This window comes from Corvus hawaiiensis, chromosome 3 (genome assembly GCF_020740725.1).
Source record: "Corvus hawaiiensis isolate bCorHaw1 chromosome 3, bCorHaw1.pri.cur, whole genome shotgun sequence".
Lineage (NCBI taxonomy): Eukaryota > Metazoa > Chordata > Aves > Passeriformes > Corvidae > Corvus > Corvus hawaiiensis.
Window position 1 is genome coordinate 106,803,215 of NC_063215.1, and position 13,477 is coordinate 106,816,691.

The following is a 13,477-nucleotide window of genomic DNA, read 5'->3' on the forward strand; positions in this document are numbered from 1 at the left end:
AAAAATTTAAAAGGCTTTTGGAACAATCTCTTTCCACCCGTGACCTGGAAGATATTCTGACAAGAATGAAGAAGAAAGTAAGTGCTTGGTAGGAGAAATGTCTCCTTTGTGCAAGTATTGCCACTGCTGATATGACATCAAACATACCTAATCTTATCCCATTCCTCTTCTGCCAAATCATTTTGCTCCTGGGAATGAACTGTTGATCTGTAGCCTGTTCATCTGCAGAGCACAAAGGAATTGATAATATTAGGGGAAAAGTGGGGTATTGGATATTTTGAATATTGGCCACAAACAGGGAAGGGAAAGAGGAGAAAATGGGTTTACATTTAAGCATAACCCCCCACCCCACTATCCCTACTCTGCCCCCAGTGACGCAATTAAGTGAGAACAGTGCTTCTGGAGATAACAGAGTCTTTGCAAAAGACACAGGAAGCAGTAGTGCCAAGAAAATTTCCAAATATACAAAAGATGTCCCAGTCAATCCCAATTCCTACAATTACTGTCTGTCTTCTGGGAATACTGCCTTGCTGTCATGCCCTGTGCAGCTGGAAGAAGCTTGGTGAATTCAGCAGCATCCAGTGGAAAATCATTTGTTTGCCTGGGGTATTTTTATTCTTTTTACCTACGTTATAGAAGGGAGTGTGCCTTTGTGCAGCAACAGGGAGAGTGAGTGTGGAACCAAATCAACTTCCAACACAATGGGCCAACCTCCAAAGAGTCCAAATTTTTCTGCAGCTTCCTTTAAGAGCATTAGTTCCCTACCAGTTTGCATTATTCCCATTTATGCTCAAGAGGAATGAATTGGGGATTTTAGACTGCTGCTCAGTATGGTAGCAGCCATAACCTGCCATGGGCTATTGAAAACAAGGAGTTGGCATCACTGAACCTCTGGCCTGTTTCCTTCTGTAAGTTCGGAAAGGTTTGCCCAAGCCTTGGTTGCAGTGATCCTGGTTATAAGTTGTGTTTTAAACAGGTAATTTCCTATTTTACATTCTAAAGATCCATGGGGTTTCTTTATGCCTTTGTAGGGGATGGAAACGCAGAAGGATGAACACCCATCTGTCGAGAAGCCTGTGAAGAAGAGGAGCGATGGCTCGAAGAAGCCCCAGGCCACATTGCCTTCTAGTAAACGGTACTGAGCACTTTAGTTAGATGTGACAAAGCACGTGGCAAGCTTTACATGTCTCTTCCTCAGGAAAATCTTTCTGGTGGAGATGACCTGTGCCAGAGATTGTTTCCTTTCCCTACAAATGCTCTATCATAAAAAATGTCTCCTTCTGCATTACGCTGAACACAACTTCTCTGGAAGGGTTTCCACAAAAAATGGGCGACAAAAAGACACCCATTGGTTGCAGCTCAGAAGATCCAGTGCAGTGGCAAGGACAGTGCTGTGGAGGCTGTGAGAGGGCCATGTCTCTGCTGCCTCACTTGGGACAAGTAAATTCAAGCAGGGTTTTTTTCCTCTGAGAGCAGTCTTTTTCAGATGGGTGTTTTGATGAGAAGTCCCAGTCTAGAAGCAAGATGCTGTTCCCCAAAATAGCACTTCCCATGCATGTGGTTTGGCCTTCCTGAGTCATGGTTTTCTTACCCTCAGACAGTACCAAGATGAGTAGTAAGTAGCAAGCCAGTTCCTGAGCAACTTTGGTCAACAGGTGTCTCAATGTGGACGTTTTGTCTTGACATTCCTGTCCTTCATACTGTTTGCTTGATGGACAGCATGTTTGGTTTATTTCCCCCTGTGCTGCAATCAGCATTTGAGACAGGAATTTGGTCCTTGCTGTCTCTTCCTGCCAGTGGGAGAGCTACTTGTACCTGTTGTCCTCTGATAACAGAGGGGATTTATTTAGCTCTGTCATGCTCAGCGCTGGCAGGAGAGTGACCACATGCCTCAGTAGCGTAGTCAGGATCTTCCCATGCTCAAGAGAGTTGTTCCCAGTGGGTTTGTTAAGCTGTGGATCTAGTCTCTAGGGAAGCAATCATGTGAGCGTAGTGCTGGGATGTCTGGCTTCTGTTTTTATCCCTGTTACGGATTTTCTGGATCCTTCAGATATGCCCCTATCCATCTGTTCAGATGCATCTGAGCTACTTTTCCAGATTGTCATGCCTGCTGTAGAGACACTTCTCCAGAGGGATGAGTTTCCTTATTATAAGACGCACACCTCCCTCATGATGAGGCATTTAAACATGGAAGTAGCATCTCTCTTTCCTCACAAAGCAGTGCGACATGTGTACCTGGGAAGCCGTCTGGAGAGAAGTGAGATGCATCTCATCCTTGGTTTTCCTGAGTAAGCACTGGTGAGAATGTTGCTTGCAGATTGTCTCCTGTAATGATTGTCATGAGGTCTCCCGTTGTTTTTCAGATCAGGATTTTCTAGCTTGAAATCACATCATTAGGAAACCTCTCCAAGATGTTCTGCTCACAATTAACTGAAGGTATGATCACCAACAGGTCCGCATTTGGTTTTATTCAACAGGGTGAAGTCTACCTCTGATGGATGCCTCCTACGCCGCCCAAAAGCCCAGGTCACGTTACCTCCGGCTGTGGAAGAAACGGAGCCGCTCCAGAAGCTGTACAATCTCCTGGAAGCCAAGGAGTTTAAGACACGGATGGAAGGAGTGGCACTCCTCCTAGACCTGTGCAAAAGCAGCCCCCAGCTCGTCTCCACTAACACTGTCCAAGTATGTAGGGTGTCTTCATTGTTCCTTTCCTTTAGCTCCTTTCCCAAGCCTGTAGCAGGAAAGTTAATTCAGTGTGTCTTGGCACTACATCCTGGCTGTGTGGGACAGGCTGGTGCCTCTTACCCTGAAATATTTAATTCAGGTCCACGCTTCAGGACAAGTTCTTTCAGTCCAGATGTATTTGTCTGGCAGGTGCCTATTGATGCTGTTCATCAGATGAGGACAGAGTTTTCTGCTGGTGTAACTTCTGCTGTCTCCTACTCCCACTTGGGTTAAGTGAAGGGAATCCAGCCACTGAAAGCGTGGCAATTATTCTCTAGACAAAAAAATGGGTTTGGATGGGGAAGAGAAGTATCAGGCTGGGCAGGTTTAAACCAATTTTTTTTAAAAGGATACTTCTGTAAACTCCGACTTGTCTTGCACAGGCACAACTCTGGTTACTCGTTTCCATCGGCATCCCTAGTCCTCTTGGTAAAGACGGTGCTCACCCTTCTTGGGGGGGTCTTTTTTCTCTTTGGAAAAGGAGGGAAATGGCTAGGGACAGATCTCTTCCTTCTCCTCCCAGTAGCTGCTTTTTCCCTTTGTCCAGAAAATGGTGCCTGATAATGTGGCTGTCAAGGGACTGAACCTGCTCTAATGAGAGTGGTCCAGCACATTAAATTTCAGAAGTCTACCTGCTAGGTAGACAATTGGTCTGGATCCTGGAAGAGTTGATCAGAGCCCTGCACTTCTCCAGACACAGGTTCTGAGACAGATGGAACAAAACCTGGATCTCCTCCAGCCATAGTTTTGGCAAAATCGTAACTGTCCTCAGAACTTGAGACAACTGCGTAGAAAAAGGGGCATTGTAAATATCTGGTTCCATACTTCGAAAGCAAAGATACCATTTTGCATCAATAAATGGGATGAATTTAATGACTGAAATGTGGAGAGAAACACCATAGGAACTATCCTGTCCCCACCCAAAGCTCTTCAAAATATATGAAAATCTTTCAACCAGCATGAGGTTGTGCAACCATTCCAGTGAGCGGCCCACAGGAAAACAGGGAAATTGTGCAAGCAAGTGCTGACCTGACAGGAAGGATCACTTTCATCTTTTACATTGCTGAGTGCTCACTTCTGCGTCCCTTCCTCAAACAAGGACATTTTAATCCAGCTTTCATGTTGTTTGTTCTCTTCACAGATTTTTGATTATTTTGTCCCGAGACTTGGTGATACGCACAAGAAAGTGAAGCAGAAGGCGCTGGACGTGCTGGCTGAAATCGTAGGCATCCTGAAAGATGGCTTAAACCCGGTGATCATCTGTCTGGTTGAAGGAATAACAAACAACCTAAACTCAAAGGACCCCGGGGTTTATGCCGCAGCTGTGAAAGCGCTGGAAGAATCCATGGCTCACTTAGGTAAGGCTGAGCCCTGGCATGGACTCTCCTCAAGTGTGTCTCTGCCTCTGCGAGTCAAGAGAACGCTGAGTGCCTTGACAGCTGTTGTTGTCTGTGGAAACCTCCAGCTGACATCCACCAGAAGCTGTGCAGGTGCAGTCCTTACGCACCAGTCCCCCACCAGGCTTGAATGTGCATCAGCATTTCCCAAAAGTCCCAGGAGCCCTTGGCTCTGTGCTGCTTGTCTGAAGAGGAAGTGCTGGACTACAGCTTTGCTGGAATTCAGGGCCAAAGGGATTTTTGGAGTTTGCCTGGGCCCCAGTTGACTTCCCAAATGAATAGCTTTGCTGTTGGCATGAAGGGACAGCGGCGCATCAGAACCTCTGCAGAGCAGCCTCCTGGAAGGCTCCACATCATAGGCATTAGCTTCATTAGGACAGCAGGATCAGTTCTTTACTGCATGCTTGCATGAAGATCATTTGGGACCTCCTTTTTGTATCTCATGCAGGAAAGGAGCTCTTAATAATACCCTGCTACTGAAACCCACACTGGGGTGTAGCTCTGTAGTGGTTCCCAATGAAGCAGATTGCCTGCTTTGTCACTGCCAGCCCTGTGACCCTGTGAGGGACCAAACTTCATCCCACACACGTTCTGTCTCCAGGAAAAGCTTGCCTTGGCTTATTAGAGTGGTAGGACTCGAGGCTTGCAGGCCAATGCAGGCAACAGTAAATTCAAACATGACCCCCAAAACCGCGACAGATAGGCACAAGGAAAACCAAAATACATACGCCGGTCAAGTATTGGGAAATCAGTTCATTTTCCAGTCTCTCTGCCAAGATCTGATTTCACAGATGTTACAGAAACCCACAGGCTACTGAGGCACTGAGCACTAATAGCTCTTGTATGAGTAACTTGGAGTCTTGTCCCTAGATCCACACAGGTAACCTGACAATTTAAAAACAGCTTATCCTTCAGGTGGGAACGGAGGTGTGCATTTTGGAGCCTTCTCACCCTTTTCCATAGGGGAGAGAGAAGATCACCTCTGCAAAGCTCTGGGATGCAAAACCTTTTCACTGCTTACGTGTGATTGAAGTCTTGAGGTCCCTGATGTGAAATGTTTAACATAGCTCCTGGTACAGCAGACAACTTTGGATTTAAAAAGTGACAGGAGAGCTTTTCTTTTGGAATTTAAAATCCTCCCAGGTAGGCTGGAAGGAAAGAAGAAAAGGATTCAAAAATCGGCAGGAATTTCCTTTCTTTTACAAAATGTAGTTGCCCCTGCCCTTTCCCTCCCCACTGTCCTTTCTCTTATGACCTCAGAAGAGAGAGCAGAAATGTGTGTTTCCCTTGTAGATAAAGTATCCCTGATGAAAGAGTTCAGCCACCGCAGGAGTGAACTGAAGGGCCAAGCTCTGCTGGATGTCACGGAGCATCTCTCAGGTATGGCCTCCCCTTCTAAGGCAAGAGGTCTTCCGAGGCAGAATTTACAGGGAATGCCAGTGAATAGACACTAGAGTGGCTCCTCCAAATCAGGAGGTGCTGAGCTTGTCCCTCCTGCCCAATACCCATGGAAGGTGTATTGGGCAGGTTTTCCCTGGCTGCTGCAGAGGTGTGCAGCATCTGAGATGGGGGCGGCGCTCGGCCTCGGGGCTGAGCTCTCACTGGGGCATCTCAGAAGCTGCCTCCAGGAAAGGGAGGGGCTAAAAATTCCCAAGCTGGCTCCTCTCTTGGAAGCTCAGGGACAGCTCTGATCCTTTAGGGAAAATGGTGGCAAATGCTGTTTCAGGGGATCGGTTTGTTTTGTCCTCACAGAATTCTTGCTTTGCTCTTGGAAAGTTTTGAGGCGGAAGCCTGCAGTGCCTGGGGGTCACAGCTTAGGTCCAAACTCAGCACACATGTTAGAGGCACGGATTTTGTGCAAGGCAGCCTTTGGGGGCAGAGGGGCAGAAGCAGAGTGCTGAGGCTCCCTGCCTGTGCTGTGGAAGTGCCATTGGACTGAGCATTTCAGGGTGTGCAGTCAGGGTCTTCCTATGTCAGCGCTGCCCAAAATGCTCCAAATGCAGCTGATAATTGATTGCTCAGAGGAGCTTGCTATGTCAGCAATAGCCAAGGGATGGAAAAATGATAACCTCAATATATACTAGAGAAGACAGTGTATAGCCTTGCTTTATTTATAGCCTTGCTTTAGCGGGGTCTAAATCCACTGCTAATTAAGCCAGGTCACAAAAACGGAGTCATCCTTTTTATTAGAAATCTCTCAATTTCCTCTCTAAAGTGCCTTTCAAACCTTCAGCAGTGGGTTTAGACAACTTCTAAATGGAAATAAACAGCAATTTGACATTTTGGTCATTCATCATGCCAGAAACAGATTGTGGAATGATTTAGTAAAGCTATGAAGTCTGCCACAGGTACAAGGCTCGGATCTGGAGAAATTAGTCCTGAGGGCTTGGTGGTTCTGTTTTGGGGATGTTCAGCTGCTTTGCCCATTTCTGGATCATGGGGCTCTCACTGTTATTTCACTGATCTTAGCCAGAGAGACTCCCAAAATCACAACTAGAGGTAGATCCTTGTTTGCATTAAGGCTGGTGGTTAAGAAGTTTGCATCTCTCTTCCGGCAGCGCTTGTGGCATGGGTTTATCCCAGGAGCCCCGAAGTCGTCCAGCGCTACGCCCTGCCCGTGCTCTGGTCCTTCCTGGGGAACAAGGCGCTGCCTGTCCGAAGCGCCAATGTCCGCACTGTGGTCACCAAGCTTGCCTGCGCCCTCTACAAGGTGATGGGCGCCAAGCTGAGGAAGCATGCTGCCAGCCAGCCTCCGCATGTGCGGGAAAACCTCTCCGACATTTTGGGCTGGTGAAGGCTCAATGACCTGCAGGAAGATGACAAAGTGCTGAGTTGGACACCTCCGGACGTGACTTCTTAGCTGTGCCAAAAAGGACAGAATGCAAAGGAAGGGTGTGCACCTGCCCCCGCTCTCTCCACCCCCCTTCCTAGTCGTGGCATGGGGTGCCTGAAGCAACTTCCAATTGAGGACAAGGTGAAGGCTGAGCATGGCTCAGCCTCACAAAGAGGTAAGGCGGGAGCTGGGCCGCTCTCTGGCGGGAGGAAGGCTCTTGTGCCAGCCTAGAGAGCCTGGGCACATTGCCAGGGAACAGTTCTGCCCTGCATGTGCCCCCTGCACTGAGCTGTGCTGCTCCCAGTGCCCCGTGGAGCTGTAGGGCTGCTCAGCTGTGGGGCCGGGAGAGGAGCAGGAGGGTGCGTGTGCAGCTGAGCCATTCCTGGAAAGCACAGGCCTCTGGGCTCCCTGCTGTCCCAGGGCAGCCCAGAGGCCAGGCTGTTCCTGTGCTGGCTCTGTGCAAGTGGGTCAGGGTGTCTCCCTGGTCTGCCTCAAGTGGCTGCTGGCAGGAGCATGTTTCCCTGTGCAGCTCTTTAGAAGTTTCCAGGGAATCTCTCACATGAAATACTGTAGCTTCTGATGCTTTATGTTGGCATTGTGGCCTCTGTTATATTTTGTGTTTCCATTTTACAGGACTGACTGACTTGGCTACTCTTGCCAAGAAATTTACCATGGAATCTCCCTCTATGCTCCTTCCCTCCAAGCCATTGCCTCCCATCCAGAAGAGCTCTCCTTCTTCAAATGCAAAGAAAATATGTAGCAGAGAGCAGGAGAATGGGGAAAATGGCACTAGCTACGACGAAGACAGTAGAGCAAACCAGGAGTTGAGTATAGAGGGAAAAGGATGGAAGGTAAGGAAATGAAGCTAGAGTCCTGTGTGGAAGGTTTTCAGTTTATGTGCTGTAGGCAGAGCTCGGAGACCTTTTGCTGTGGTGTGAGGCCAGGGAAGCAGCTGAGCAAAGGGAGAGCTCAGCAGGACACTGCACTTCAGGCTGTCTTTGCAGTGGGTGTGTAGTGCAGGCTTCATGTCCTCAGCGGGTATCAATAGCAGGGGAGGTCTTTGAATGGTTTCTGGCTCTCTTGTGGCTCCTGCTCTGTCTTATGGCTGAGAAAACACCAACAGGCAGTCAGAGCAGCTGAAGTTGGCCAATCTTGTGAACCAATCCTTCTACATTTAGTAAACTACGGGTATGTGTGAACCATCTCTGTGTCTTGGTGGTGTTTTCTGTCAGCTGTGTCCTGTTTGGATGGAGAAAGGTGTTTGCTGGAACAGGCAGTCCTGCAAAGTCAGTTCCAGGTTGTGTCAGCTTTTGAGTTGTACAGCCATGCCCTTGTGCCCAGTTGTCTCTGATGCTATTTCTAGACTTCATCAGCTTCTGGGCAGCTTTGTGCATTCTGGCATGGCTTTGTCCAGAGGGAAGGGATGGCAGGTGGCCATGGGGAGAGCAGCCCAGAGCCCACCCCCACGATTGCCTTTGCAGCAGGGCCAGGACCTGCAGTTGTTTTGGGTTTGCCGTGGGGTGCAGGAGGAGGCAGATGAACAACAGCTTTGGTAAACAGAATGTCCAACCCAAAGCTTGTGTACTTGATTCCAGCCTTGCTGAGAAAGGGCCCAGCGTATCCCTGAGAGGAACCGATCCTTCCACTGAAGTTTGAACAGGGCCTGATTTGGCTCTTTAGCTGTGCCAGGGACAATGGGATACTAAGGAAGGGTGTGCATCTGCCCCCGCTGCCTCCACCCCGCTTGCTGGACATGGCATGGGGGCCCTGGAGCAACTTGGGCAGGCAGAGGCCTTCCAGAGAGCAGCAGGACAGGGAGCTCAGCAGAACTTCCTAAATGCCAGTGAGCCTGAGATGATGGATGTGTGGGAGCTGGAGAGCACCGAGCACGCCCAGAGCTCAGCAGCATCGGGGCTCAAAGGCTGCTGGGGAACTGTACGAGGGAAGGGAAGCAGCAGCAGAAATGAGGGGCTTGAGAAAAGCAGGTTTAGACATCCTGCAGAATGGCTTTGTGGGGACTTGGCTGGAGATCCACACTGGCTGTTAGGTGCTTTAGGGACAGGGAGAGAATAGGGATCCAAGGCCATTCCCATACGATCCAAAAGGCCAGTGGAGGCAGTGGCACCGCAGAACATCTTGGTGCCAAACATGTGGATGCCATCTGGGAATGTAGCCACATTTCCAGAGAAGTGAGCACAGGGATAGCGATGGCAAATGTGGGACATGGCCTCTCCCTCACCACTTCCCTTTCCATTCCCTGTCCTAGACCAAGTTGCTCCATCAGTTTGACATCTCTGCCAGGTCTCAGCTAAGAGCATGGCTAAATGTCTTCAGGCATGAATGGGGGCAAGGCTGGATGCTTGATCTGAGGAGTACTGTGTTCTACTCTTTGCAGGCTTCCTTGCTGTGTTCCAGTGGTGGGGATATGAAGAAGGGATCATTGGGACCACCTTTGATCCCCCCAATACGCAAGGCAGTGAGTCCCCCTGTGAGCAGTGCGGCAGCGTCTGTCCCAAGCTCTCCGCAGCTGGATTTCCAGGAGTCCCAGGAGATGAGGTAAGCCAAGGTGTCTGCTGCTCCAGTGTGCTGTTCCCCTCACGCTTCCCATCTCATGAGGTTATTTTCCACAGTCATCTCTCCCTTGTATTTAGGCAAACCTCAGTGTATTCCCCATTTTGCCCATCTGTGGTGATCCAGCACAATGGCAAAGCCAACACCATATGCCCTAAGAGCAGAGGTGGTTGTGGGGAAGAGGAGGCAGGGCTTAAGAGCACCTCAGAACAGGTCCTCTGCTGGACTTGGCTACTGATTCCCTCTGTGGTGTTTGTGCTGTCATTTGGGAACTGTATTGCATGGATGTGGATACTGTGGTTCTTTGAATACTGTGATCCTTGCCTGTCAACTTCTGCAGCCATGAGGATATGTCAGGGCAAATATTGGCTACTGAGGAGGTGTCTGCAAATTCAGGTGCTGCTCCTGTAAATGTCAGGTGTGACTTCTCTGTGCCTGGGCCTCCACCGTGAAACCAGAGCCCAGATAAAACTTGGGGTACAGATGTATCATCTGATCGATGTTTAGTATTTCGATCTGGGCTTAAGATCAAAGAGGGCAAGGTGCTAGAGAAGAGTTATAGGACTGTACCTGATGCAAAGACATTGGCTTGGATATATGTGTGAGAAAATGTAGCTGTCAAGCTTATCCTAGTGACAAGGATAAAGCAGGAGTCCCAGAAGTATCATTCCAATTGAAAAGCGTCCGTAGGGCTTTTAAAGTGCAATCGGAATATCCTTACCTAGCAGCTGAGTTGGAAAAGGCCTTTTTGTCCTTGAAAGAGCAAGGAGGTGTACTGCCATTCTCAGGAGAGAGCAGTGCTATGGCCCCATGTAGCCCGAGACTGTCACCAGTGTAAGGCATGAGCAGGCAAAGTCAAGCTTGGGCAGGAGAACAAAAGTAGCTGCCCTCCATACAGACTTGTGTCTCAGCTCAGCAGCTCTTGCTGCTTCACAGAGGCTGTAGGAGCCACTTGGCTGCAAAAGGAGAGAACTGGGCAGGTCTGATGCAAGTTGAAGAATGACTGCTGTGTTTCAGCCGGAGCTTGGCAAGCTCTGTGGGACTCCAGCACCTGAAAGCTTAAGGACAATTCCTCAGCTTTGCATCGTGTTGGGTTTATGTGTTGCATTTCCTCCTTCATCAGGGGGACCATGCTAAGAAGGTTTGCCTCCTTTGATGCTACACACATTCCATGCCCTTCTCTTTCTACCTCCTCATATGTTCGTTTGTCCTCCCTTTTCTCAAGGCCAAGATCCAGCGGAAGAAGCAAAGAGATGAACTCTGAACATGCAGGTAGGTACAGGGCATGTCTGTCCTAAAATGCCCATTGGAATGCTGACCCAGGGGTGGCATTGTGACAGTTTGGTTGAAAACCATCCTGGTTTAAATGTCTTCAAATTCCTTTCAATTCCCTGATGGGCTCAGTGGATTCTCCCAGAGCCTGGTCACTGGGAGTGTGCTCCGGTGGTGCAGTGAAAATTACTCCAGGAGCTGCACTGGTACCTTGGGGCTCGGGAAATGCACCGCAGGAAAAGAAAACATTCCTCTCCATCCTGCACATGCCTTTCATCTCCCTGCACCCTTTCTAAGGTCATAATTAGTAGAGAAAAAAAGACATTTAGCATGAAAGGAGAAATGTTCCCACTCCTTCCTCCTGCCTTTGAAGGAAGAAGGAGAACACCTTCCCTTGGGGCAGTTTCTGCGCTGAGCCCTTTGAGATCTGAAGGAGATTCATGGACATTGCCTGGTTTTGCATGGGGAGAAATAGGGAAACCTCCTTAGACAGAAAGTCCTTGTGAATGTTCCAGTTAAGGGGAAGGAGACTTCCAAATGGATGCAGCCTATGCAGGATCAGAGTTTGTCATCCTCTGACAGCACAAGCCTAAAGCCACCTATGGCAGGTTCACGATGCCAAATCTCTTCCCCGACTCTCCCTGCCCGTGTCAGTATTGCAGGCTGAGGCTGGGGGAGGAGATGCCTTCTGCCTTGTCCCCCGTCCCTGCCTTGCCTGATCCCTGACAAGAAGAGTTGTGCCAGACCAAATGAGGTGTCTGGTGCATGTGTGTCAGTCCCTGCTTTCAAGTTCAAAGCCTCAATGCCAGGGTTGTTGTTCCTTTGCCATCTCTGGGCGTGGAATGATAGGAGAGATGAGATTTGAAGAAACAATTTTGCTGATGCAGAAAAACGATTTATCATTGATGGAGGCCTGTACAGAATGATTAGTTCTCTGAGTTTCAAAAGCTCCATTGGAGAGCATTTCAGATTAACCTGCACCATGCCGTTTCCATTAAGAAAATTTTGAATTGTCAGGATTAGCGAAGATCAGAAATGTTTTGAGGCAGGTCATGTTTATGTTGGGTTTGGGTATCTCTGCAGGAAGGAAAGCAGGGAATAAACTCCTGGAGCAACAAAGCAGAGAAAGCTGGGGCGTTTGCATGAACAATGTGTTCCCTACAGATATGGGCTGCTTGAATAGTGGGGACATGTAATGGGGATTGCAAATCTTCTTTTGCTTCTAACACGTGGTGCCATTGTTTGTGTCCCAGCACTGCCTTTGTTGTAAAGAGAAATAAAAACCACCAAGAAAACCCAACCAAGAACTGAGGGGGAGTTACAGAAACAAAGGCCTTGAAAACTGGCTTGGGAAAGCAATTAATTCCTAGGTGGAATTGTCAAATTCTAGAGACCCCTGTGGGTTGCCAACTGTTTGGAAGGAAAGGGATCCCCAAGTAGTGGATGAGCCATGAGCAGCACAGAAGCAAAGTAGTGGAATCTCTCTCTCCCTTCCTGCCAGCTCCATACAGTTCAGAGCAATTATAGTGATGCTAGTTTCATGAAAAATAAAAACAAAGTGATCTTCTCAATAATAAATAACCCCTCGAGTGCCTCACCCATTAGTTGTGGTGATTGTAAAGGTGGGAGTTCAACTAACTCACTTCTTCCCTTGTACCTGATCTACAGCTTCTTCTGAGTCTACAACAAAAACCCAGAGGAAGAAGGGAAAGAGTTCATGGTGTGTGATAGGACCTGGGATGCCTCTGTTCCCAAGGGAACTGGCTGAACTTTTCGGCTTGAAGACTGATGTGCGGAAGCCCGGCCTTGGCAGTGCAGGTCTCCGCTCGCAGCCTGCTCAGGGGGCCTTGGCCCAGGAGCCCCGGCAGGGGCAGCTGAGCAGCGCTGCCCCCGGGGTCACTGCCAGGGAGCACAAGGTGAAGGCTGAGCATGGCTCAGTCTCACAAAGAGGTAAGGCGGGAGCTGGGCCGCTCTCTGGCGGGAGGAAGGCTCTTGTGCCAGCCTAGAGAGCCTGGGCACATTGCCAGGGAACAGTTCTGCCCTGCATGTGCCCCCTGCACTGAACTGTGCTGCTCCCAGTGCCCCGTGGAGCTGTAGGGCTGCTCAGCTGTGGGGCCGGGAGAGGAGCAGGAGGGTGCGTGTGCAGCTGAGCCATTCCTGGAAAGCACAGGCCTCTGGGCTCCCTGCTGTCCCAGGGCAGCCCAGAGGCCAGGCTGTTCCTGTGCTGGCTCTGTGCAAGTGGGTCAGGGTGTCTCCCTGGCCTGCCTCAAGTGGCTGCTGGCAGGAGCGTGTTTCCCTGTGCAGCTCTTTAGAAGTTTCCAGGGAATCTCTCACATGAAATACTGTAGCTTCTGATGCTTTATGTTGGCATTGTGGCCTCTGTTATATTTTGTGTCTCCACTTTGCACTTGGGACTGACTGCACTGGTCCCAAGGAGGTTACCCTGGAGTCAGTAGTTTCCCTGTCAACTTCTCAGATGCTCTTACCTTCCAAGGCCTTGCCCCCAATCCAGAATAGCCCTCCTTCCTCAAAGCCCATATCTAACTCTTTTTTATTATTAAGCTGACCATTTTGCAGGGCAAAAAATCCGGATTTAAGACATTGGTTTTCTGCTACTTTGTTGCCACGTGTTTTAATCCTCTGTGAAGCCATGTAAAGAGTGATTCATCCTCTGAGTTTT

The 13,477-nt window shown here is 49.2% G+C and overlaps 1 protein-coding gene across 1 annotated transcript; it reads left to right on the top strand.

Moving 5' to 3' along the window:
- The first annotated feature begins 39 nt into the window (after window positions 1–39).
- On the top strand, window positions 40–7,060 carry LOC125323407 (TOG array regulator of axonemal microtubules protein 2-like). The gene is made up of 5 exons (XM_048298341.1): window positions 40–77; window positions 1,032–1,135; window positions 2,485–2,682; window positions 3,866–4,082; window positions 6,680–7,060. Exons 3-5 carry the CDS (start codon window positions 2,611–2,613, stop codon window positions 6,913–6,915), a joined length of 525 nt encoding a protein of 174 aa, XP_048154298.1. The 5' UTR covers window positions 40–77; window positions 1,032–1,135; window positions 2,485–2,610; the 3' UTR covers window positions 6,916–7,060.
- The last annotated feature ends 6,417 nt before the right edge of the window (window positions 7,061–13,477 follow it).

Coding starts and splice junctions, on each gene's coding strand:
- LOC125323407 (XM_048298341.1), top strand. CDS start 2,611: ATGGAAGGAGTGGCACTCCTCCTAGACCTGTGCAAAAGCAGCCCCCAG. Junction 2,683..3,865: donor TCTCCACTAACACTGTCCAA/GTATGTAGGGTG, acceptor TTCTCTTCACAG/ATTTTTGATTATTTTGTCCC. Junction 4,083..6,679: donor AGAATCCATGGCTCACTTAG/GTAAGGCTGAGC, acceptor CTCTTCCGGCAG/CGCTTGTGGCATGGGTTTAT.